The following is a 26,842-nucleotide window of genomic DNA, read 5'->3' on the forward strand; positions in this document are numbered from 1 at the left end:
AACTTTTTTTTTCTTTCTGTTTTTTTTTCCAGCTCTATCTTTTTTTTTTGGCCGAATTTCTTTTTTTTTGCCCTCCTTTTTTTCAGCTCTATTTTTTTTTTGGCCGAATTTTTTTTTGTGTTGTCCCTTTTTTTTTTGGGCTACTTGTCAATCCAGAATGAACAAGCTAGATGGAATGAAATTCAACGAATTGAAACGTAAAGGATAGGATAAACCTGATTTGGAGCCTGATGCTCTGGTACCAAAATGATGCGGACCTCACGAAGGATTGTGAAACCCGACGACCAACTTGAATCGATTCCCAAATCGCCAAACACAGATTTAGATAAAGAGGATTATTGACCCGTTGTTTATAGAGAAACAAGAACCAACAATATCAAGACAAGGATTATCGACCCGTTATTTATGAAGAAACAAGAACCAATAATATCAAAGTGTACCGAACAATCACAAGCTGTCACACTTGCTTGTTCGAAGGAGTTCAATGAAGAACAAAGGAGAAAATCTCACCAAAATACCAGAATAATTTGCCCTGATCAGCTACTCAGCCTCCTTTATATAAGCTTAGGAGAAACTGAAAACTAACAAACTAGGCAACTGGAATATCCTTAGTTTCCTAAAGCCAGAAATAACAGAGGAAACTAAATAAATGTTATCTAGAATAGTTGGCAGTCTTTTATTCCATCTTCAGCATTTCATGGCAAGTCAAGTGAATAAACGCCTTTGGAGACCCAATTGAATTGGACTCCTCTTGGCCCAAAAAGCCCATCAACAAGCTCTCCATAGCTTGTTGGATTTGTTTGGCCTTCGCCCGTGTGATTGGCCCACTCGGAACATGCAAGCCTCCAAGATCTTGTGCTTCAGCTCCCTCTTCAGGAGTCCGACTTCCAAGCTCATGTGCATCAGCCTCATTGTCATGCCCATGATCCTCATCACCAGCACTCTTGATGACGAAAATCAGCCCCAGGTCGACTTGTTCGTCCCTCGAACGGCGTGCCTCTTCCCGAATACGTGTCCATAAATTCTGCAAGGCTTGCTCCAATTTCTTGGCACGTGTTCTGGTGACCGGTCCGGTAGAAATATGCAACTTGTCCTCATGCTCGGAGTCCGGCTCAACCCTATCAATGGCCCACCCATAGTATAAGTAGAAAGTGTTCGTAAATGTTACAATCCTGTTACGACCTGAAACTTTTGTTTATTTGGTTTAGTGGTTTGGTTGTAGCTAAACACACTATTGAGAGCATATATGTACATTAGAATCCGTTAGATTGATTATATATTCATGTAGAGCATGCCGAGTTAGTTTAAAGGCTGGATGTGTTATAGAAGTATACTATATATATATATATGAAAACTTTTCGTTCAGTCTGTGTTACAAGATGGTTGTAACTGAGTACTCTTTGAGAGTTTTATGCATATATCAGAATTAGTTAGGTGGTTATATGTTTATATAGAGCTTGCTGGGTTGGTTCAATGTGTTGGGAGTTAGGAAAACAGATTATACATATATGAGTTGCGTATATGACAATGGATATTAAGGAATAGAAGGGAAACTCTGCTGTAAGTTTCGGGTCGTGACATGTTGGAATCAAGTTGGAGAAATGCAATTAACTGGACCGGAAATAGTCGACTTAACAGCTGAAAAGGTCAAGGTTATCAGGGAAAGATTAAAGACCGCTCAAGGGCGACAAAAGAATTATGCAGATAAACGGAGAAAGGACCTCGAGTTCCAGCAAGGGGATCAAGTTTTCTTAAAAGTATCACCATGGAAGGGCGTTATGAGATTTGGCAAGAAAGGAAAGCTTAGTCCTAGATATATCGGGCCATACGAGATTCTGGAGCGCATTGGGAAGGTGGCATACCGATTGGCTCTACCCCCTGAGCGGTCCCGTATTCATAACGTGTTTCATGTGTCAATGTTGCGTAAGTATATACCAGACCCATCTCATGTTCTGAGTTATCAACCGGTGGAGCTCAATGAAGACTTGACATATGAGGAAGAGCTAATGGAGATCATAGATAGGAAAGAGCGAGTCCTTCGAACTAAGAGAATTTCGTTAGTAAAGGAGTTGTGGAAGAGTCATTCGATAGAAGAAGCCACTTGGGAACCCGAGGATTCTATGAGAGTCCAATATCCATACCTTTTTCCGATATCAGGTAAATAATTTCGGGGACAAAATTTTTATTAGTGGGGGAGATTGTGAGACCGGTCTTTACCAAATGCACATATATATAGGCACACATATACATATCTATATGCACATGCGTGGTTACATAACATACATGTATATAATATACCATAATTTGTGGCTGGATCTTTAAATGTATATAATATACCACAACTTGTGGCTGGATCTTTATCTATATGAAAAATAAAATGAAAAAAGAAAAAAAAATGAAAAATTGAGAAGTCAGATAGAGATGAGTGTAGAATGGGCCAAGTGGTCTCCTCTTCAGCAGCCCTTTTCTTCCCACTGCCTTTGACCATCTTTGACCACCTTTTTTTTCTTCTTTTCGTCCTTATTTAAGCCATACCCTCCCTTGCTCTATCCCTGGCTGAGAGAAAACGAAAATGAACCAGAAGAGAGAGAGAGAGAGAGAGAGAGAACTGAACTGAGTTGAGAAAATTCTTGGAGAAGAAGAAGAGGAAGAAGACTAAGTTGGAGTATAGATTAGTAAGTTGATTATCTATGATTTGAACATTCATATTTACTATGTTGTACATAGTTTGTGGCTCTTCTTGCATCCATCTTAGCTGATCAAGTTTCAAAAGGTTAGTTTACGGGAATTTAGTTAGCTTTCCTAGCTGATATAATAAGTTGAATTGGACATATTTGGAGTTAATCTCATGTTGTTTTGGAATGAGTTGGTCACTTATATAAGCTGAATAATTCGGTTGTATGGCAGGGGGCAAATTTCTTAGTTGAGTTAAGAGGTTTCTAATACACATAGCTATGCCCTTCTGAAAATCTATATATACATTTATAGATGTAGACAAGTGTGTGTACATATGTATATATATGCATATATTTTGCTCTTTGAGCTGACTATGGAATTGAGAAGGGATCTGATTTGAGAATTTATCATGCATTATAATGATATCATGTGATGGATTGATTGAATAAGCTCTTGTTTATTTGTATTTTGGAACCAAAGAAGTACTTAGAATTCCTTGCACTCTTCTTGAATTTGGCTGATCAAACTGGTCATCCAGTTGATATATATTGCAACGAATCCTAAGTTGATATAATTTGAGGAATACATGTGTATATCATTTTGCATCGTTCCCTATTTAGAGAGTTAGTCAGGAACCGAAAGGGATAGGGAAGAAGCATTTGTTAATTATAAACATCTTATATTATTGCTACATCCAGGAAATAGCACGGGAGATAAATTGATGCATATTTTTACTCTTATTTAGTATATTATCTAACCATTATGTTTAAACTTAATAGGGGCTGAGGAGACCGAGACTATACACCCGGAAAGCTCGACCCATTGAGCTATTATTTTCGGGGGTCTTTGTGAGTACTTTCTTCTATCGTAAAATGATAGTAAATATTTATACGTATGGTTATAGATAGGAAGGTGGCTGAATGATTGAGGTTGATGTATATCTTGAGTATGCTTGTGATTGTTTAACAATAGCCATTGGGACCGCTGGACCCAGCGGATTATAAAAGGGGCCTGATTGGCCGCCATACCCGGCGGAATATAAATAGGGACTTGATCCGTCACCGGACCCGGCGGTATATAAACAGGGGCTTGATCGGCCGCTGGACCCGGCGGAATATAAGTAGGGGCATGATCGGCCGCTGAACCGGCGGAACATAAATGAAGGTCAACTCTTACCGCCAGAGGTTAATGGGCGGCTCCCGCTTATGAGATATGATATATGAATGAACAGATAATTTCTTTGAGGTATGCGGGGTCACGGTACCGTTATAACTTGTCGCAAGGAAATGCGACCCCATGGCTATATCGTTGATTACTTGTGATTGGTTGTCAAATGAGTGGTGGAAGGGATGATATTGGTAATGGATTCCATATTATGGTAGAATATGTACATATATATATATATATATATATATATCTATATGTGATTGATTGCTTGTGAATCGTGATAGTAATGTATTAGCTCATTTTACTTTGAAATATAGTACTCACTGAGTTGCAGCTCACCCCCTGCATACTTTTTTCCAGATGAGCTAGAAGCTAGGCTAGCCGCACAGGAGGACTTTTGGATAACGGGGATCAGCGCAATGGATTTTGGCAAGTAGGCCCACCCATAGTATAGGTAGTAAGTGTTCGTAAATGTTACAATCATGTTACGACCTGAAACTTTTGTTTATTTGGTTTAGTGGTATGGTTGTAGCTGAACACACTATTGAGAGCATATATGTACATTAGAATCCGTTAGATTGATTATATATTCATGTAGAGCATGCCGAGTTAGTTTAAAGGCTGGATGTGTTATAGAAGTATACTATATATATATATATGAAAACTTTTCGTTCAGTCTGTGTTACAAGATGGTTGTAACTGAGTACTCTTTGAGAGTTTTATGCATATATCAGAATTAGTTAGGTGGTTATATGTTTATATAGAGCTTGCTGGGTTGGTTCAATGTGTTGGGAGTTAGGAAAACAGATTATACATATATGAGTTGCGTATATGACAATGGATATTAAGGAATAGAAGGGAAACTCTGCTGTAAGTTTCGGGTCGTGACATGTTGGAATCAAGTTGGAGAAATGCAATTAACTGGACCGAAAATAGTCGACTTAACAGCTGAAAAGATCAAGGTTATCAGAGAAAGATTAAAGACCGCTCAAGGGCTGCATGTGGAACATGAAGCCACGACCGTTCATATCCTAGAAATCTATTTAGAAGATGATCCCAGTTCAAAAGGCTGAAATTCAGCTGCTTTTCAATTACTTGGACTTATTTCATTTTGAGCTCATTACACTTAAGATTTATTTTAGCCAAGCCCATTAGCCCATTTAGGTTATCAGCTAGTATCTCTATATAAATAGGCATGTGGCCTCTTTAGAGAAGACAGATCAGTTTTCATTCAACCTTGTGAGAGAGGTTTTCTCTGAGCTGTTTTGCAGCAACTTTGCAGATATTGCAAGTGTGATAACTTGTGATGCCCGACATTTATATTAATATTGGTTTCTAGCTTTTTATAGCTAGCGGATCAATATTCCGTTTATAATATTGATTTGTGGTTCTTTATAGTCATCGGGTCAATATTCCATATCCTTGAAACCTTCATTGGACGATCCCGGGTTTGATCTCATTCTATTGTTGTTGGGTCTCGCGGCAGGTTTATCGAGGTTCACATCAAAAACTTTAGAAAATAGAAATGTACCTCAAAACCACACGCTCACGTGTTAGCACTCAGATTAATGTCACTCAACACTCGTGTTTCACTCAATTTTAGGCTTTTACCCTTTGATATACTCAGCACTCTTGCCTTTTTTTTCCTCTAGATTTTCTCCCCAAAGTTCCTAAGAAACTAAGCAATTCAATCGCAAGAGTAAAATCAGTTGATTAGCCCAAAGCACTTATAATCATTGATTTCAGAAATTGAATCAAATTTAGGATCCAAATCTAAATGAGAAAGGAAATAATATGGTAGATGAAGTTAATGAAATAACTGAGATGTACAATGAAGATTTGTTGGAATAAGGAAACAAGAGATTTATGGAAAGTATCGAAATTGAATGAATGAATGATTCTAAGAGACAAGAAAGGAATGTGATAGGAAAATATTCAATTGAAAGGAAACACTATTAGATTTCCCAACTGCACTTAATATGCCAGTAGTCCATCAAAGTAAACAAGTATATATAAAAGAATATAATTCAGGGATAATAGCAGATATGGAAGAAAATAATCAGAAACTTTTGGAATTCCCTACTTCACTTGATTAGTAGTGATCTCTAAGGAAACTTCTTCCACCCCAAAAGTAAAGATTTCACAAACAATTGCTCTTTCCTTTCTTTTTTTTTCAACTTTTTTTTCCTCTATATTTTTTTTTGGACAGATTTTTTTTTGACCTCCAATAAGATAAACTGAAATTTTAGGGTTCTTTAGGACAGTTGGAATCAACCAACAAAAATCACAACTTCTATCAACAATTTACGAACCCTAAGAACAATGGATAACAAAAAACGAAATAAGATAGATGAAACTTGGATTGGAGCCAAAACTCTAATACCAAAATGATGCGAACTTCGACGAACCTGCCGCGAGACTCAACAACAATAGAATGAGATCAAACTCGGGATCGTCCAATGAAGGTTTCAAGGATAGGGAATATTGACTCGATGACTATAAAGAGTCACAAATCAATATTATAAACGGAATATTGACTAACCAATATTATAAATGTTGAGAATCACAAGTCATCACACTTATAATATCGGCGAAGTTGCTGCAGAACTCAGAAAAAACCTCACAAAGTTCAATTAAAACTGATATATCTTTTCTAGGGAGGCCACATGCTTATTTATAGAGAGATTCTAGCTGATATCCTAAATGGGCTAATGGGCTTGGCTAAAATAAATCTTAAATGTAATGAGCCCAAAAATGAAATAGACCCAAGTTGTTGAAAAACAATTAAATTCAGCCCTTTGAACTGGGATCATCTTCTAGATAGATTTCTAGGATATGAACGGTCGTGACTTCTAGTTCCACATGCAGCCCGCCCAAGAGCTTGACTACTCCTCCATGGACATGCAATAATAGCCCTTGCATGGCTTGTTGAATTCGCTTGGCTTGTGCTTTTGTACTTGCTCTAGCTGGCACATGCTTATCCCAAAGCTCACCTTCTTGCCCGACCTTGTCATCCTGGGATTTTTCCTCATGCCCGTGCGAAGGGTCCTCTAGCTGGATCATATCACCAAGCATGGTACGTAGCTCCTCGAACCTCCGATCTAATCTTTGCTCAAACCTCTGCTCGAGAGTCCGCTCTATCCTTTCGATCCTCTGCTCCAGTGTTTGAATCGCGCCCACCTCCTGCTCTTCGGCATTAGGGTGATTGTAAATCACCTTGTCCGCCATGATCAGATTTAGGCAACTCCTGCTCTGATACTAACTGACGTGGCGCGGATCACGATTTCTCGCACCTATATCCGAATTTAGACTCGAAGGGAATAGCGCACGTCTAAATCCTAGCGATATGCTGAAAACCAAGGGTTGTGCAAACTCAAAGTATTATTAAATATTAAGAGTTTCTGAGATATCATTTTCCAATGAGGTGAATAGCCTATATATAGAGGGAAGACACCTCCCTTGACTATAAAATAAAAAACTGACATCTAATTCTTTTAAATTATATTCCTAAAATGAAACAAGGAAATAATATGAAATAGGAAACTTCTAACTCCTATATCAAGCTAATATATGAAATAACATCTAATTAAGGGAAACTATACTATAGCAATATTATTCTTTTGTAGCAGCTTGAGTCTTCTAGAATATGAGCCGTCACTTTAGGCTGGACTCCTCGTCAGTCTCCTATATCCCAACTAGACTAATCCAACAGACGCCGTACCATAGACCCTCCTAGCTGTCATGAAACTGAATAAAAGAATGGCAATCGAAGGTTTTCTACAAACCCTCAACGTCTACAGCAGAGAGGCCAGATGAACTACACATCTCTAAAGTTGAATGAAGATAAAAAAATGGGGTTGCTTTTTACAGTGGGTACGTGCGATCTTGGATGGCTGTAGAAGCACTTTGAGTTCTCCAGAAGACGGCAAAGGACATGACCTCACTCCTGTAAAAATTGGAAGGCCGGATTCTTGAGAAGTTCTGCAGCAGGTTTCACAACAGAAAAGTCTTTCGGGTGGAATGGATTCGAGATCTCTTCGACAGAGAATGGAATGCTGCGCAGAAACCAGAAATTACAAGAATTACTTTGCAAATTCACAGATTGCACTAATAATGAATCTTACTTAATTATTTGTGTGATGATTAATTTTACCTGGAGTTATCACCTAATAAAACGGAGATGCTTTCATCATCGCCATTGGAGTTCTCTGTCATGAGAACTCGTAGGCTTGATATTACCTGTAAGATAAATAGGGATTAATGAGAAAAAAGGGGGGGGAGGGAATACAACATATCTACGAGTGGGTTAACTACAACTGATCCCCACTGGGAAAGCTTTTCCTATCCTTAAGGAGAAAGCTAAATAAGAAACAAACTCACTTCAGGAGCTACACTCGGAGTATTGTAGTTGTCATCACAATACAGCATGCACATGTGATATAGCTGCTGGACACTCAGTATCTGAATACATAAATGCTCAATATCAGGGAAGCAGATAAGTCAACAAAATCTTTTCAATAGTACAATGTAGATGCTTATAGCATTCTCACAGGATTAAGCCCCCGAAGATTTACATATGGGTTCAACAGAGACGATTCCCAGTGCACAAGTTTCATAATGCATGAGGAAGGAGGAAGGGAGGGAGAGAGAGACAATACCGGACAGAGGTCATTAGTAATATCATCATAGGTGATTCTCGACTTCTGGTGGATAACCTGCAGAGGAATCAACAGGAATCAGATCAAAGATACAAAGCAGCATGCGGATTGTAAACTGATGCTCTCTACTTTCTCCAAGTGGCAGCAAGATACAACCTGTAGCAACACAGTGATCACGTGAGATCACTCGCACCAAGTCCTCACCTAACCAAACTCTAGTCCCAGATAAGGAAATGCAATTTTACAGTATTTATAGGGAATATCTACACAAATCTCCGAAGTTATATTTTTAATGGATCTCTATTTGGCCAGTCAATAACAGCCAGAAATGGATGTATCTTTAGGCAATGAATAGTAACAAATCTCATCTAAGAAACCAATTATTTAACTATTTCAGAAGGTGGAAAAAAATCCATCATACCAAGAATCCAACAGCCTGCCTGATGTGTTTAAGTTCATCCCAGGACGAGCCTGCATACTGCGTTAATTGATTGTTTGAGTAACAGCCAGATGCCGCAGCAGCAGCTAATAATAAATATAAACTGAATCCAGTATTGCAACCAAGTAGAAACAAGCAAACCAATGTGCACACAGTCAGACCATAATCAAAATATCATTCCAATCACTTGCATTAGTTATACTAAACTAACCCACAAGCATGGCGTTGAAATTGCATTTCTTTAGTCGCTGCAGCACAAACCAAATTCTCTTAAGCTTGACCTGGTTTAAATGCAGTGGGTTTAATATATATCTCCCTGGTTCAACCATTCCGGTCCAATCTTAAACATCAGAAAGGATTAGGGTTCAAAGAAGGGAAGTGGTCGCTAGTTCTCTCAACCCAGCTGGCAGGTCTCGTCCAGGTTTTAATCATTAAAGAAACCGAACACAGAATTCAGCAGACCAAATTTATGGAAAAAATAATCTTTAACCAAATAAATGGTGAGTACCTCTCTGGTTGCTTCATTGCACCATATCTCTAATTCATCCAAACCAGCCTTGATATATTCCCCATTGCTAAAGGTGCAGCATTCTTGCCTTAGTAGCAAGCTGCCATAGCAGGATATTACGGCAAACCATGCTAAAGCAGAACTGATCAAAAATCATTTCGCCCAACTCAAATTACTATTACCTATTAAATAGCTGGACATTGATATACTGAAAAGTTTGTCTAAAGATCTTCTCGCCAAGAACCAGAGGCACCTAAAAGAATATCGCAACAAATTTATAACATGTACTAGGGCGTAAGGGAAAAGACAATTCTCTTCATATGTTAACAGCATAAATAGAATTCCATACATAGTTATTCTTCAATGTAGATAAAAGACTATTGAGGCTCTCAGTGATGCTTTTCCAGGGACTAGCTTGGGAAGAGTTATTGAAGGACCCTTCAGGCTCTCTGGACAAATTTGAACTCGATGTGCTTGGTTGCTGAAAGCAGAGAAGATTAGGGACTTAAAAAAGACGACTGCCTAAGACTATCAATCTTGAGAAAAAGCTCCTACGCCAAGCAAGAAACTGCTGGCTACTATAAGAACTCAAATTCTCTTTTGTTTTCTTGTTGAATACAAATTGTTTCTTAGACCATGAACACCCTAGAACCTTACAGACACAATGAGGTTATGCGCTATGCATTAAACGAGGTGCAAGGTAGTCAAGTCAAAGACATGTTTGCACACTGCGGTCTTTTCCCATTTAATATCCAAGGCTAGCAAATTTGCAAATATTCAATTACTAAAGCCTACAGAAAAATTACTGTTCATATATTAACTCGACCATGATCCCAACAAATTGCCCTGATCAGATACTTTGCCCACTTAGAACAACAAAAATAATAATGAATGACAATAAAGATGCATTAACTGATGTCCAAACAACCCTATAAGAATATTCATCCATTCAAGAGAAACACAGAGGAATTTGCAGTCGACAATGCTCACATGAAAGAGAGTATACTTCCCAGGCAATCAACAAAGTAAAGTAACAAATATGTCTCGAAACACATTCCATTACCTGTAAGCAAGAGGAAAGAGACGATGACAATTCATTCTTAAGATTGTCCCAAATAATTCCATAGAAAGTCTCAACGTAGGCTGTAAGCTGCTGCCTAAAAAGCAAAGCTGGGTACTTGGCATCAACTTGTGGTACTACCTCAAGGTGGGCTGAAGAAGGAGAGGCACGAAAACTCTGAAGAAACAATCACAAGTCAGCTATTCCCCTTCGCTAATCCTTACGGCTCAATCTTGTAAAGAGGCAGTCTTCTTTTGCATGTTTCCATATTAGGGATTTGCATCTGCTGTCACTTACAACACCTTCTAAATTTCAAAAACAAGAACTCTTGTAGCTAAGCGTGTTATTGCTAGCAATATTATGGATGAAATGAAATCAAAGATCAAAGTAGTTCCCTTATATTTCAGGAATGAAGAAACATTTTATGTTCAAATATGAGGAAGCAGCCTGATGTCTTTAAGAAAGCATCTGCTTACTGTAGGCAGCAGTGGATGTATTGCATAAACGTTCTTCATTTTCTGTTCTAGTTATTGACCTAATAACTTCTGTTTGATTTCTCCGGAGCTTTCTAAAGATTCTTGACTTGTATTATTATTTTCCCTCTCATCAATTCCATGGCTAGAGTCACCTAGAGCAGGACTTCTGCAATAGATGCTCTAACAGTAAAATTTCACTGTCAGAAGTGACCCAGTAAATGAAGCAGCAAGAATTACCCGTGTCATCCTCTCAAATAATGATGTGGGCTTCTTAGTTGGGGTCCCACTAGATGAACAAGTAGCCTTTAAACTGCGTTGAAGCATAAACAACAATGTAGAAGTGTTCGATAGCCAGTAGATCATATGCTCATTATCGTCCTGTTTCTGCAAAATCATGCAATACATAAATAGATTTCTTGGGCATTGAGCCATAACGATTTTAGTTTGTCCCCCCCTCTGCCTTCAAGAGAAGTCTTCCAACAATTTAAGCTCAACACGTTTGACTCCTTGACACATTAACATAAAATATTACTTATCCAGGCACATTTTATTTCGTAATTTATGGCTAAAATAAAAAACAAGACCAAAGATTTTATATATGGCTTGTGGAAGCATGCAATAAATAGAATATAGTTCATCAAATACATGAATTGGTTAAGGAGAAATCCTGTCCACACTTACTAGAATGCAGTGAGCAGCATCCTCTTGTTATACTTGCCGATAGCAAAATCCAAATACTGCTCACTAATGTAGAAGAGCAAAAGGTACAGGCGAGTAACATACCTCAAGTTGAGCACCAATAACCTGAATCAGTCGATCAAAGACACTAGTTTTTTCCGCTTCAAATGATCTCCAATGTAAAAGGCATTTGTAGATAGTAAATGCAGCAACAGGTTTGCCTTCACTAAAACCTTGATGCTGGCTGACACATTTGATAAGCGCGTCTACACTCTCCTGCATCATCAGAGGACAATTTTTGGAACTTAAAAAGATTCTAAAGATAAAGGGAGATGGATGAAATCGTCTGGTATCATCCGTACACGTACCTGCTGCTTTTCGATAGATTTCCTCTTGCAAGACTCCGAAACTAAACTTTTTACTGGTACAGGGATCTATAAAGAATATTGTTAGACCCAGAAAACAATAAGACCCACAACCAAACCCCTCCCACCCCACACATGCGTGCGTGACTCCACATACACAATGGGGACATAGACTAGATTCTCTTGTTTACTTACATGGTGACCATTTTCTATGGGCTGCATGAAGATGAACAAAAGAGAGATTACTAATGTTTCAATAAGATAAGATGTCTAAAAACTAATTTTGCAGAATATATTGTCGAAAATTTGCAGCATCATACCTGATCCTTGCTCATGGACAAATGTGCTGACATTTTCTTCATCGATGTGTTTGTCATAAGTTGCTGCCTAAGAATTTGATCATCAGCTTCCATATCGGACACTTTCTCTTCAAGCCTGGAGAATAATATTGCCACCAATTAGAAATGATAAACTCCAACCACAATCATAAAATTAAGTTATGTGAGTTCCTGCTGTTTCATGTTTTTAGGTGCTTTTTGTGCCATTGTTATACGTTACCATAAAGAAAAGGAAGTTCTGGTACCTTTTTTGATGAAAATGTGCATGTACAATGAAACTTAATCCCTTTTTTCCCTTTTGTTTACATCATTTTGAAATGTGGAATGAGGCATGCTGAAGAAATTTAGAGTACTAATGCAAGACCTTTGCATGGCAGTCTTCAACTCGATTATTTTTGACTCTGCCGCCAAGGCCTGCTGGAGCCTCTCTTCACTGAGCTTGTTCGACTCTTCATATTTCTTCTGAGTTCCATCAATTTTCTTTTCCAACGAATTGACAAGAGCCTGGAGAATCATAAGCAACCCAGATGTCATCAAACAGGAAAATTACCAGTAAACCACCACTTGAACATAATGCAACATCGGAAGAAAGCATAAATCCTAGTTTATTCTTAAATCCTTTATATAGCGGATCAACAGTCAACCACAGGCATTTTTATGCCATAGGCAAGAAATATCACCTCGCAGAAAACAAATCCCAAAATGTGTTGTGTTTTTCTGTATTAACCGGTGCGACCAATGCAAGGTTTACCGCGTGATAATAGGCCCCGTACAGCATAATATCAGCGTGCCATCGGTAAGTCACTGATACTCCCATATGCAACATGTTTCCTGATAGACTAGATAATGGTAAATTTAAGAATTTAGTGCTGACCTCTGCTTGATATCGGAGGTACCATAAAACAGACTAAGTTTCCCTAGCTCGACATAATTTTAATTCAAACTATGCTATTAAAGAGAGAAATTCATAATAGCAAGTGAAATCTTTCAATTTAAGCAATTTTAAATGGCTTTGGGACCAAGGAATTGATACATCTCGGGGATGAAATTGCCATTTAGAATTTGGACATGCTTTATGATGAATTCAATTTATTTTAATTTCCATTCTTTTTGGCCATATTTTAGTTTCCATTCTAACCCACTGAATGTGACCTCCTTTCTTCTCCGCAATTTTGTTTGCTCTTTCAACAGTAAAATCACATGTGGCTTTTGTAACAAAACCTTGAGATTCTCATTCTCGGCCGCAAGTTTTTCCATCATCTCGTCAACAGGTATCTCATTTACTGCTGGAGCTTGCTCAGCCCCTAGTTTGGCGGACTCACGCTCCTTGAGAAGCATGGCCTTCGTTTCTTCGAGCTGAATTTTCATATCTTGCAAAGCAGACAGCAACTTCCTGTTCTCTTGGGTTTTAGCTTCCTCAAGATCAGCCTATGCAAAAGCACTAAACAGTAAGAAAGTAAGGCATTAAAATTAAATCAAAACAAGGCAACACAGATAACCATGGAAAATCAGCATAGTAAGTCCAAAAGCTTGTTCTGCTCTTCCTAGCTTCCAATTTCCTCTTTTGAAGAGAGAAGTTTAGATAAAACAATTTAGTACTTCTATAAAACATTTTCTCTGACTAAACCACCAATAGATAGAGAGAAAAAAAAGGGTTTCATCTGTTGAAAAATCTGAGAAAAGGGGAAACCAATTATATGGCGAAAGAGCGAACCCAATAACAATCAAAAAACAGCAAAGCAGGCTAAAATACCCTTTGAAAGAATACTTGTATAAAAATTTTAAACAAGAATCACTTTCCATCAGCAAATGATGTCTAAGAGATTCTCCATGCAGCAAAAATCACTTGCTTAATCACCAATAATAGTACCATGATAGTTCCAACAAGTATGCCATAATGATAGAGTGTCAATAAACATTCTTTTTCAACTTTCTCGAGACACAATCTAAAAAGCGCACAAACCCTCATTCGCTTCTCCAGCTGTAAATGCCAGGTTAGCTGTTCAACCTCCTTTTCCAACTTAGTTTTTGCAGCTTGAAGAGCTCCAGTTTCTTTAGCAGCCTGCAGATGTTTGAAGAGGGAAAACATGAGCATGGGTTGATTTGACAGGAAGAGGTTGCATATGCACTGCACGAAATGCTTGAACAGCTTCTTGAATTTGAAATCCTAAAGAGAGGTGTTAAGCACATACTTTTGGCATCATAGAACGTCAGCCTCAAATGAAGCATAAAATAAGCAGAAAAATGAAAGAAATAATAGCATGCATTTACAATTCTAAGCTTCCGCAACTCTCTCCGTGCAACCTTTCCTCGCCAGGCACATTGCATTGCAATTGCTGCTTTTCTTAGTCTCAGATAATGTAGTCGAGCCAAGAATTTCCGACAATGACTCTGCAGTAAGGAACTTGTATTATTATATATCCAAAATAAAAATAGGAATCCAGAATAAACTATCAATAGATTATGACCAACAAAAAATGCCTTCAGTCCATAAATCAATCATGATTCCAAGTTTATGCAACATTTTTAGTTGTGAAGACGAGATTCTTATTTTTAATTGTATCTTTTAGAATCTGTATCATGTCCAGAAACTTTATACTAGATTCAATTGGGCAAAATTCCTAAATTAAGAATGCAAACTCATGAAGAATGTAAAAGAGAGAGAAGACATGAAAACTGGCAAACCAAGCAACAGCCGCCGCAGATTTAGTTTTCCTTTTATTCCCTTAATTTTCCCTATTAAATATAGCTCAATGACAAAGGTAATGTTTTCACTGATTATGCAAGTATACAAAAATTATGGTTCTTTAGGACCTGATAGGCCAATCCACCAAACCATTTTGTGGAACATACAACAGAAAGGAGAGATTTCCAAACATCGGTACCAACTCAAGTTTCTACCTGGATGGTGATTGCAGCCTCTGTCCGCTTTCTGTACTGGAGCTCATTACGAGCAGCCATTCCACGCAAGCCTGCTTGAATACAAAGAGCAGAATAGCAAAGGCTATTGTAAGCTTCCCTTGCAAGGCACATTCTCCATATATTTTGGATTTTCAGGCAAGCAGCTTCCATTCTCATGCTTTCATATTGATTCCGTGCCACTTCTCCTGCAATTGGACAGGGAAAAACAAAGCATGTAAAGCACAGCTAACTCTTCCAATGCACATTTGTTTAATAACTTGGTATACACTGAAACTACCCAGAAACGTACGGCATATTATTTATTACCCCTACAGATGGCTTGAATTTGAATGGCGGAATGCTGCAACATAATGAAGCTTTTGCGAGTGAAATATGTGCGAACTTTTCTTTGAATTTTGATTGCTGATATCCCTAAAACCTCATTTCTACGGGCATCCATTTCTGCCATCTGACCAGCCCGAAGAAATAGTTTTGTCTTTCCAATCTGCCAAAACAAAGGAATGAGAACATTTGGTTTTTCTCATTCTAAATAGCTTAGAAAAGTATCTAAAAGGAGAAAATAGATGGTTTACCTGGTAACCTTGAAGGTTGGCTTTCTCTAATATCTTCTTGCAGGCAGCAACCTCATCAGTGCTATATGCAAAATAAATGTATTATTAAACACAACAAAGATTAGGAAAAATAGAGATGAAGTACAGGAATGACATTATAGAAATATACAGGAGAGAAAGGAAGAAAATCTTACCCTCCACGAAGAACATCTGGGGAGAAAATGCCAAAGCGAGAAACAAATTCATCAAAAGTCTTTCTTGTGGGGTATCCCGCGCAGCTTATCCTTATTGCCTCCATGACTCCCTGAAGACGTAATTGCAGCAAGTAATTTAGATAGAAGTGTATTATCTGGCCAAAGGTATCTTACCTAATATCAACTATTTAAGAGTATCCTTTGGTGCAGACCAACATTTTTTAAAACCAAACTGACCCTTGCAGAAGACAAAATGGAGGGTCGCAGTTGAACCGGTTTGACTGGCTGAAGTGTTGCCCTTTAAATATACATCTTTAATTTTGAAGTATACATATAAATTCATCATATATTCTGCCACCCCCCCCCCCCCCCCCCCCCCCCCCCCCCTATGTTCTTTGAGTTTCCAGCTCTGACAGCAATTTTAGCTGCAACTGCTTATACTTTCCAAATGCAAGGTTAAAATGTGGCAATTATTCTTCAATTGTTGAAAGTTGCAACTTTTGAATAGTATGCCGACATACTGAAAAACTGTTATTATCTCGTCGGTTGATTTATCTGGGAAAAGAAAAATATAGCTTGTGGTAAACGATCAGTCATATTAAGAAAACCAGTTAAAACACTAACAAGTTAAACCATTCAATCTGCTGATTCTGCAGTTTTTCCCAGATTTTATCTTGAATATTTAATTAAATAATATTTCTGGACTGAGTTGGGTATCACTTCCCAGCCAACTGGTTAAACCCAAACGAAAATAACTTATATTCTACACATATGTAAGAATGGGGAGACTTGAAACTTGGGTCTAGTACTACATAAAGGCATCTTGATTGATGATTCATCATGTTTATTTTGTGATGGTAGCAACCAAAATGAGAAGTAAAAGAACCAACAGGCTTACACCACATCGTAGTTGCTGCAGGACATTGCTGTTCTCAAAACTCGACGGCTTAAGAAGATTATTTGGCTTAACACAGCGGACATAATGAGGCTCGGTAGCGCTGAGTGTTTCAAGCAAAGCTTGTAGTTGTTGCTGCACAACATATTTTGTAGGTTAGAAACAAATATTGGTTACATGAAGTAGCTAATAGTTCATGTTAGCTTTAACGGATTGAAAGATAGACCTTAAACCTAGAACCTATTGATGAGAACTTTGATGTCTTGGATGATTCCTCAGGTAGAGGTGGGAATAGGTCCTTAATGAAGGAACATCTAGAATCACTCAGGAGGGCTTGATGCTCAGGAACAACATAGTCCTTGTTTTTGTCGAGGAAAAATTCTGTTTGGTATGTTACCTGATACCAAAGATCTCATCAGAGTTCACAACCTCGCAATGCACAAACTATTCATTTGGATTACTATAGACATACTCCCACAATTTGTCAGGCAATGTCACCCTAGAGAAAACAACATTAGGGGTAGAAAACTTCAACCAGAAAGATACGTACATCCCCAGCGTAATGGCAGATCGTGAAATCGGTTCTTGACAACTTTGGTTTGCTGAAGCGCTTATGATCTTTAAATGTCTGATAAAGCTTTTCAGCAAAGGTCTCATGGGTAGATCTTGGGAACATGCTGCAGAATTGTCAAGTGACAAGTACAATTTTAACAACACAAAAATGCAATGTATGCTTAGGCCTTTTGCTATCACAATCAATGATGCATATACAGTTAGTAAGTGCATACCAGGCCTCATCCAAAAGAGCGATGATCCCACCTGGTTTCTGAAATTTTCCAATAAATATTAAATATTAGTACTGACACTTAATGTAAACAAGTGATCAACTAGTAATAAGGACAATAAAAGAGATTTTCTTTTGCTTTCTTTTTGCTGATTACCAAATAACGAATATCACAGATGGCAGCATGGGGTTTTGAAATCATCATTGCCCCAAAGGATTGATGAACCAAAGGCTGGCAGCGCCTAATGATCACAAGTGCATTTCCTGTTTTCTTAAGATTATATTAGGATGGAGAATTGATATATTGACTTCAAAGTTGCGCCTAGACATTCTCCTATGGCACTGCTAATAGTTGAACTTAAATTTCATGCCATCATCAGTGTTAAAAGGATAATTAGGCACAAATTTAGGAGGACGCAGCAATGCCCTATTAGGAATACTACAAGACCCTAGGCCTTATTTCCCACAAGCAGGGCGGTGCTTTGCAGTTAAATACCTTAAAAGAAATTAGAATCTCTAATTAGGCTCATTTACAAGTTCTCCTGAATTATATCACTCTTATTCAATGAAAACAAAAAAGTCAGGGGAAACTCTGCCATCGAGTTTATCCACCTCTTCAGTCCCTCTTTTCTATTCTATCTTCACATAAATCCATCCCAAAACGACTCGAGCAATGTTAACAAAGTGAACTCACAAGTACCGAAAAACCGAATCGTAATTCTATTACCTTGAAGAATTAAGCACATTAAAGAAAAATAAAATTCATGCAAACCACTCAACGAGGAAGGATTAACATAAAGTGAAATAGTCAACCTTCTCTATCAGATCGAGGACATCTTGATTGTCAATGAATTCTATATAACTCCAGTCAATTTCCTCTCGGGTATATTCTTCCTGTTCCATCTTAAAGACATGCTGCAAAAGAGAAACTTGATGTGACAATAGATCACGAAGGTACAAGAGAAGTCGCAAGTAACAGAATGCCAAAAGAAAAAGTTTAGCAGGCAAACCTGATTAAAATGTTGCTGCAATTTTTCATTTGTCAAGTTAATGCAAAATTGCTCGAAGCTGCATAATAAAAGTTTGACCAATTTTATAAAGAGATGCAAGAACCACTATGCCACAATGAGGGTGAAAACCTTCCAAGTTGCAATAAAAGAAAAGAAAACCAAGAGAGTGAATTACTTAAATTTACAACCTAAGCCCTTAGTTTCTTCCTTTTCTTTTTTTTTTTTTTCCTTTTTTGGTGTTAGAAGGTTCCTATTGGTGCCATCCCCATCTACTCGCAATAATAACTTTATCCACTCTATGCAAGATTGAAGCTCAACACTAGCAACCTCATAATGAAATTTTAATCCAAAAATCACAAGCCATGAGTTACAGTAAATAGTAAACCAGCAAAAGCATACCAGTTAAGCACCTGTTCGTCTTGAAACTCTCAAATCCATATATATCTAGAACCCCAATAATGAATTTTGAATGAGGATCTTGTCCAATCGAGCTATTGATCCTCTCCACAATCCTGGGAGAACAAATGAAAGGAATGTCATTTTCAAATACATGTAGAAGTCTGACAACAGCAGCCCACTTTGCCCATCAATTTGCAGAGCCAAAGGACCACAAATATACTCTTAGTCATAGTAGGTGATAGAATATGCTGAAACAAACAAAATAAAGAATGCATTTCCTGAAGGATCAAAATGTAAAATCAGACACTTATGAAGCCATTTATCTTTTGGAAAGACACTTCATTCTAACCATTTTGTGTTTCTCTCCTTTTAGCCTATTCTATCATAACACAGCTTGGTTCTCCCAAAGTGTTAATTATCAATTTGGTTTATAATTTTCGTAAACCAAATGGATAATTATGCTAAACTTTGCTGTAGAACTTACCAATCAAACAATCTCGAATAAACGATCTTAGCTAAAGCATCTCTATTGACAGCTGCGGCCTCTGGGTTGAGCCACTTTGTTATGGCCTCATCACGAGTCATAATTACCCGTTTGCACAGGGAATCTTCAAGAGCCTTATCATCACACCTGATCAACAATTTGAAGGTAGATCAACATTTTATGTTTAAATAAACAAATATGTTTAAGGCAAGCATGTAAAAAGATACAAAGAGTAAAATAATCTGAAAGGAAAAAACAACTGTACATAAAAAGTGCAGCAGCCATCTTAAGATGAAAGCGAGACTCATCATTCTTGGGTTCAGAAGAATCCGCCTCCTCCCCCTTCGCAAATTCAATGTTTCCTAAATGAAGTATAGCAGCAACAACTCGGAATATTGCATCCTACAGGAAGATCACATACATATATGTAAATTATAATATCATAATATAAATACGTTCAGTTATAATAGTCAACTAGCAAAGCTCTCACCTGTTCATTAGAGCTAATCCCAACAACATCCATAGCCTTCCTAGTGGCAAGATACTCCTTTGAATCATCCAACCCGTCAACCTCAAAGCAATTCGACTGGTTAAGATAATGAAAATTCCTGGGGTCTCCCAATTTATACTTCTCAACGTCCTAATCATATGCAAGATAATAGATAAATATGCCAGATACTGCTGTACTAGAATTTTGCGAGTTTAAAAATTAAAGTGAGGCATCTGCATATTATAGTATCAAATGGAGTTTCTTCAAGAATATCAACAGGAGCTCAAGAACTTGCCTCTGAAGGTGCAGCACAGAGCATATAAAAGCAATGGTAGTTTCTCTCAGGATCAGACAATTGACAAACACGTGAGCGTTCTAATAAATATGTTCTTATTGCCGCTCCCGAAATTCTTCCACTTTCATCAAATTGTAACTCCACGAATTTACCAAAACGACTGCAAACAAAGTGGCATTAGTTTAAACCAGACCTTCTGATATATAGAGAATGTGAATACAAATTGAGAGACAGACCTAGAGTTGTTATTTCTGACAGTCTTGGCATTACCAAATGCTTCTAAAACAGGATTGGACTGCCATAAAATGTCGAGGAAGAAATGAGTCATTAGTAATCAATACAAACTCTTTTTCATCAGATTAAAATAAAAATATATATAAAAAATAAAAAAGGAAAGCAGTGTCAGCTGTATTACAACATTTTTACTCAAAAGGAACCATAATAAAGTGAAGAATCATTTCACCCATACTATGAATCAGAATCTTTACAAGCCCAAATGATTTAAAACATACAAACCATTGGGCTGTTTGAAATTATTCAAAAGACTAATTTTTAAGTATTTTTAACCTACAATGGACTTAGCCATATGTTTTCAATTAACTTTTTTTAACCAACAGAAGTAACTGGGATTTAGCAACTGGTACCAGAGGCCAACGACCAGCATATGGTGGTCTTAAACACTAAACAGATGGCAGCAGGTTCTACTTTCTAGTAGTGGTTGATAATGGTTTTTGAGGAGGTGTAAGGTCAGAGGAGTTTTGCATTTGATAGCATCAAAATGTATTTCCTAACTTTATTGTACAAACACTTCTTTTGCTAGAGTTTTTTGAAGGACTTCTCCACAGACATTACTGACTATTTTTTATTTTGGAAGCAGAAAACCGGTTTTGACTTGTTGCCAAACAGGCCCTCTACCTCTAGAACTTGTTGCTCCACAGTTCGTCCCTCAGATGCAGCTCTACCTCCCATAAAGGCAAGATAGGACATGAGCATCTTTGTGCTCTCCGTCTTACCCGCTCCACTTTCTCCACTTACCAAAATTGCCTGGCTGATTCCCTCTCTAATCATCTGCCTGCATCAACAAGGACTTAGATGCTTATTCATGTAATACAATCTGATAGGTGGCACCTGATAATTGATATGAACTTTACCTATATGCAGAATCTGCAATAGCAAAAGGATGGGGGCTCAATTCACCAAAGAAAGCTCCCTTGTATTTCTTCATCGTCTGATTATCATACAAATGGGGTAGCCTTCTGAAAGGGTTCACGGCGATCAATATATTTCCTGTATAAGTCTGAGAATCATGAGGTATATCAGCCCATTAGTTACAACTATAGGAAGGAAAATCTTTTTATGACAAACAAGCAGAGCCCACATGAAAGCTCATTGACACCAAGACAGGACCCCTGAGGTTGCAAATTTAGAAGTGTCGGCACACCTCACATTGCTCCTTTTATATGGATAAAAATAAGATGAAGTAGTCAACTAGATTACAGCCAACAAGTCCTAATATGCTAACTGCTAAGGAACAGAAAGGAAATTGGATGGAATCCACATATAAAAATTGAATTGTTTGTATGGAGCATTTATTCTGCATATTCCATTTCCTTGTCCCAAATGTGCTATGAACATTTTGAATATAGCACAAGAAACTGCGAAGAATAAATAAAATGTGTAAAATTCATCCTCACATATATTTCATCCATATCATATCGGCGTCTTAAATTGTCCAACACTCCAGGTTCATGAAGATATGCTAGCCTTGTCATATCATCAACACCGCATTCTGGAGCTTCAGGATCCTTTGGATAGACATTGGATGCTTTTGCAACAACCTGGTAAACACAGGAGGACAAGTTCTCCTCTAAGCCTCTTCTATCAGATTTGGAAAAAAAAAATTTATTTAAACGTAAGAAATAAGCATGATACAATTTCATTACTACCACTATCATGAGCTACTAGCTACTGCAGAAACTATTGAGATGTCAAAAGATTTATCAACAACTGCCATGGACAGGTCTGCAGCACAATCTTAAAATTTGGATATCCTGATATGATGCATAACATAAAAAAAATATCCACCATAATTTCAAGCTAAATTTAAGTCATATCAACCACTCTTTTCCTTCTACTAGTAGACACAATAACAAATGTGAACAAAGTCATGCTTGAAACCATAATGCAGAGTTCAGTCTTCTGTGTACAAAAGCAAAAGGAAACACATCCTCTAACAAAGGTATCATAATCAGATCATTGCCACAAATTCAATACCAAAATAGAATCACCTAAACATGAACCGAAAGACCTTTTCAACAGAATAAATATAAATTTATCGCCATAATATAGCATGGGGGATAAAGCAGCTTCAGGGGGAAAAAATTTGAAAAGACACAAATGTTTACTTAAAAAATATAGCTGTTACAAGACTAAGCATACCACTTCTCCAAAAATCAATTCTTATAAATAGATCTGCAAATTTTATGCTCTTTGTAATAACTATCGATAGCACTTCCCCTTCAAGCAACATTACATTTATGCATGCTGATTAATTCAGAAATCTGACAATGCTCCAACGAAACGGGAAAAAGAAATCTCCACTCTTAATGTCTTGGAATCCATGAGGAAAAAACAAAGCTTATTTGAGAAAGAAGTTTAACGAGGGGGGAAAGAAGTTTAACAGGGCGGGGGAGAGGGGGGGGGGGAATCAATCCTTGTCTTCATCCATTTGTACTCTAAGTGGTTCGACTAGTAAGATTTCCTACACAGTTATATAATTGGATCGTCAACTTTTCTTCCAAAATCCTGATTTGGAAAGCATGCCGTCCGGCTTCAGCTGAAAGAGCACACACTTAAAACAAAAGGCAAATGGTTTCTTCTTGATTAGCCAACTACTAAAGTAGAAGCACATTCTGCCTGAACGGTGATGTACCACTGAGAGATCAATCAGCAGGAACAAACCACCAATGCAATACTCACCAAGTTTCCTGAGCTGCAATTTATCTTTATCTCATCACCCTCGACCTCCACAACTTCACCATCTATCCAAGCTACCTCAGGATCCTCCACCCACAAGAGAGACCCAACCGCGAAATTGGCCTGCTGATAATAACATGATCATCAAATACCAGTATCAACTTAACACATACAGCAGAAGCATATTGATGGGATCTGCGCAAAAAGTCATGAGCACTATCTCGGACAATCAACGCCAGACTAGAAAGAAGCATCGCCGCAGCAGCCACTAACTCCAATAGTAATTCATAGTTGCATATGTGAATTGAGCTAAATTTAAACATCAAAAGCAAAAGCTTCAGGCATGTTTCATGCCATCCTGAAGATTTCAATAAATTCTGCAAAACATATCCTGAAGTTGGCTGAGAAAAGTGGTGAAACCCCAAGAAACAGCAACTAATGGTGGTGGGAAACAGGACCACCTTTTCATAACTTACCAAAATTAAATAAAAGACTGCCATAAGTTACTAGTTATCCGAACAAAGACAATCCATGGAAAGGTGGAAATGAGCAGATTAATGCCAACAGTTTCTGAATGCCAGAAAAGTTTACCAGGAATGAATACGAAACAGATTGAGGAGACCCACCATTGCCCTGACAATTTGAGATCCGAGGAGCCCTAAATTCCAGTCACCGGCAATGCAGACCCAATGCCGAATAGACCATGAGCAGCCAATGCACCTTAAACCACATGGGAAGATTCAGGCTATCTTTCTGGCTTCAACCGGACGGACGTAACCGAGTAGCGGGTTCACTCAACTGCCTGTAATGATTGATTATGAAGAGACGATCGAGAGAATGGAAATGGGCAATGCGGAGGGAAAATGGCGTTGCTGTTGATAGGATAGAGAAAAGGGGTCCCGTCCCGGTGGGAAATGGGCAATGCAAGGCCTCTGAACCCCTTCTTCTCCTCTTCTCCACTCCGGGCCGGGGGTGGCGGAAATCAAACGACGCGAGTAATAGGAATCATCACCACCATTCCCGCTGGCTCCTCTTCTGGGACAGGTTTTGTCAGTCTTTCCTTCCTTCTTCCTCTTCCTCCTCTTCTTCTTCCGCTTCCCAACGTCCTCTCTCTCTCTCTCTCTCTCTCTCTCTCTCTCTCTCGCTTGCTTCCTTTTTCTTCGTTCGTACGGGATTTCATGGTTTCAGGAACTCCAGCAACCACGTGAACGGAGAAATTATTGGGTGAACTAAGTTCACCACGTCATCAATGAAGTAACCGATTACCTTCCGCCACCTGTAATAGTGGCCCCACTAACTATTTCAAATGATTCCCAAATTTTTCTCTCCCTTCTTCCGAAAACCGCGAATGCGCAAGTCCCCCCCAAGCCTCTCTCCCTCCCCCTTTGTTAACTCTCTTTCGTCTCCCTCTTAGCAGATTTATACTTCTTCGTAGCAGTGACGCCTCACCTCTACCAATGTCAGGCTTCCAGTTCCAATGTGTAGGTGGGTTCGACGAATTCGAAGTCAGCTTCATTGCAACAGAGAGAGAGAGAGAGAGAGAGGGCGAGCGAGGATCTAGTGAGGAAGATAGGGGAGAGGAGGAAAGACTGTCGCTTCCCTTCGTGGCCTTCGCGAGAGGGGACATCGTCGTAAGGTATTAGAAAGAAAGGGAGTTAGGAAGGCGAGTGCGAAGAGAGCGTGTAGGTAGTGAGGCAAGTGGCAAGGACGAAGGCTGAGAATGGAGGCAAGGAAGAAGAGAGAGGGAGGATAGGCTAAGAGGAGAGAAGAATGAGGTAGGAGCGGAAGGAGATGAGGGCGGAGGCTGCGGTGGCGCCGGTGGGTGATGGCGAAGGGTTGGCTGCCTGCTGCAATAAATGGGCGGAGGAGGGAAGAGAGAGAACGGGAGTTTTACAGGAAAGAGGGTGGGGGGAGAGAGGAAGCTTTAGGGAATGTTTTAAAAAGAAAAAAAAATGGAGTCGGTAATTTAGAGTGCGTTTGGATTTAGAGTTGAGTTGAGTTGAATTTTGATTTTAATTGACTTGAATTATTGTATTATTAAATTATAAGAAAAAGTGTGAAAAAATAATAAATAATTGAAAGAAAGTAATGATTGTGTTATTAAATTGTGAAAAAGTAATGAATAGTTGAGAGAATTTAATATTAAAAATTGAATTGAATAATTAAAAAAATTTTAAAAATGTAAAAAAAATGTAATAATTGTGATGTTGAATTGAAAATAAATGGAATTGAATTGAATTAAGTTAAAAAAATTTAAAAAAACAAACACGCCCTTAATTTTTGAAAGAACACTGCACATGGGTTGTTATTTCACCAAATAATTTCTAACGCGGACGCGTCGACGTTTTCCTTGATGCCACAATTGCCCTCCCGATTCTTCGACTTATTTATGGATGGATACCAGGGGAATGTTGAAGGTCGTCTTGAACCCTCTTTTCCTTAAGCCTTTAGGTGTGGATATTGTATTTCAAAGTTTGGAAATTTATCCAGTCCCGACCTGGACTGACTTCCCACTGGCCCAGATGAGCAAATGCTCATTTGGACCCATCCATTACAGGCAGCCAGTATTTTCTCTTTTTTTTCTGATTGTCCATTGATATAACAAAAACGAATATAGAGTAAAATGTTCAAGAAAATTATTACAAGGAAAGAAACCATACAGCAGATCTACCGAAATCATTGCAAAGGAAAAAAAAATTACGGGAGCACATCCAATGAGATCAAATACAATTGCAGAGAACCCTCCAAATGTACGTCTAATCTCAACCTCTTTAAACTGAACTCTTCGTCGACCTAGTTAATGTCAGAAAGAGGAGCCAAGTGTAATCCATATAAAGCAGACAGCTAGTAATTAGCACCTTGCATATTTTACTCTCGCACATGATTTGAGTATCGGAAAGGGAAATCGGCACCCAACCCCGGTCTCCCTTTGTGCAGTTATTCGTGGTTCGTGATCGTGGAGGCATCAACAACATCTAGCACGTAAATTGTTCGTTATCAAGACCTAATTTTCTAGGTCCTAACAAGCTCGAGTAGTAACTTCTGACGTGATCTCCAGCATTGGAAAGTCTGTTTCGATTTGGAATTGATGGGCAACGATCACTCCCTTGTGAATCTTGGCTGAATTTTGTTAACCATTTCCCAATCCTTCCTTGATCATTGACTTGTCAAAGCTAAATCTTTGGGTCGGAAACAAATGTCTACACTTATTTTTCTTTAATTTTTTTTGATGAATTTTTTTTCTTTAATTAGTTTATCAGATTTGATCCCCTTGCACACCCCATACGTATCATTGTATAATCTTTTCGGCTCACTTTGATCTGTTTGTTAACTCTGGTTGATTTTTTGTTACAAAAATAAAAATAAAAAAGATTTTGTAGGCCGCTACACCATAATTCGAAACTAGTTAAGTAATATGTAAAATTGGTTGAACCCATATGAATAATCTTTTTCTTAGCTAGGTCTCTGTCCCGTGCA

At 38.2% G+C, this 26,842-nt stretch overlaps 1 protein-coding gene across 7 annotated transcripts; it reads right to left on the bottom strand.

The window, feature by feature from the left end:
• Positions 1-7,206: 7,206 nt before the first annotated feature.
• On the bottom strand, positions 7,207-25,253 carry LOC116208171 (myosin-6-like). Of its 7 annotated transcripts, none has more exons than XM_031541442.1 (39): positions 23,992-25,252; positions 23,369-23,488; positions 22,084-22,227; positions 21,541-21,686; positions 21,305-21,461; positions 20,626-20,684; positions 20,390-20,549; positions 20,095-20,244; positions 19,870-20,006; positions 19,605-19,751; positions 19,132-19,233; positions 18,722-18,779; positions 18,525-18,626; positions 17,716-17,753; positions 17,478-17,604; positions 17,154-17,324; positions 16,931-17,062; positions 16,033-16,142; positions 15,860-15,920; positions 15,594-15,771; positions 15,267-15,472; positions 14,637-14,756; positions 14,329-14,427; positions 13,587-13,793; positions 12,730-12,869; positions 12,348-12,462; positions 12,223-12,243; positions 12,031-12,096; positions 11,768-11,938; positions 11,222-11,368; positions 10,512-10,685; positions 9,798-9,929; positions 9,631-9,701; positions 9,449-9,548; positions 8,923-8,979; positions 8,502-8,558; positions 8,224-8,304; positions 7,997-8,082; positions 7,207-7,898 (listed from the first exon to the last, which is right to left on the bottom strand). In XM_031541442.1, exons 1-39 carry the CDS (start codon positions 23,992-23,994, stop codon positions 7,784-7,786), a joined length of 4,467 nt encoding a protein of 1,488 aa, XP_031397302.1. In that variant the 5' UTR covers positions 23,995-25,252; the 3' UTR covers positions 7,207-7,783. The 7 variants fall into 7 exon arrangements, with proteins under 7 accessions (XP_031397302.1, XP_031397301.1, XP_031397304.1 ...); XM_031541441.1 differs by having other exon boundaries at positions 23,369-23,491; XM_031541444.1 differs by having other exon boundaries at positions 23,957-25,252.
• Positions 25,254-26,842: the final 1,589 nt, after the last annotated feature.

Source organism: Punica granatum, chromosome 5, assembly GCF_007655135.1.
Source record: "Punica granatum isolate Tunisia-2019 chromosome 5, ASM765513v2, whole genome shotgun sequence".
Taxonomy (NCBI): domain Eukaryota; kingdom Viridiplantae; phylum Streptophyta; class Magnoliopsida; order Myrtales; family Lythraceae; genus Punica; species Punica granatum.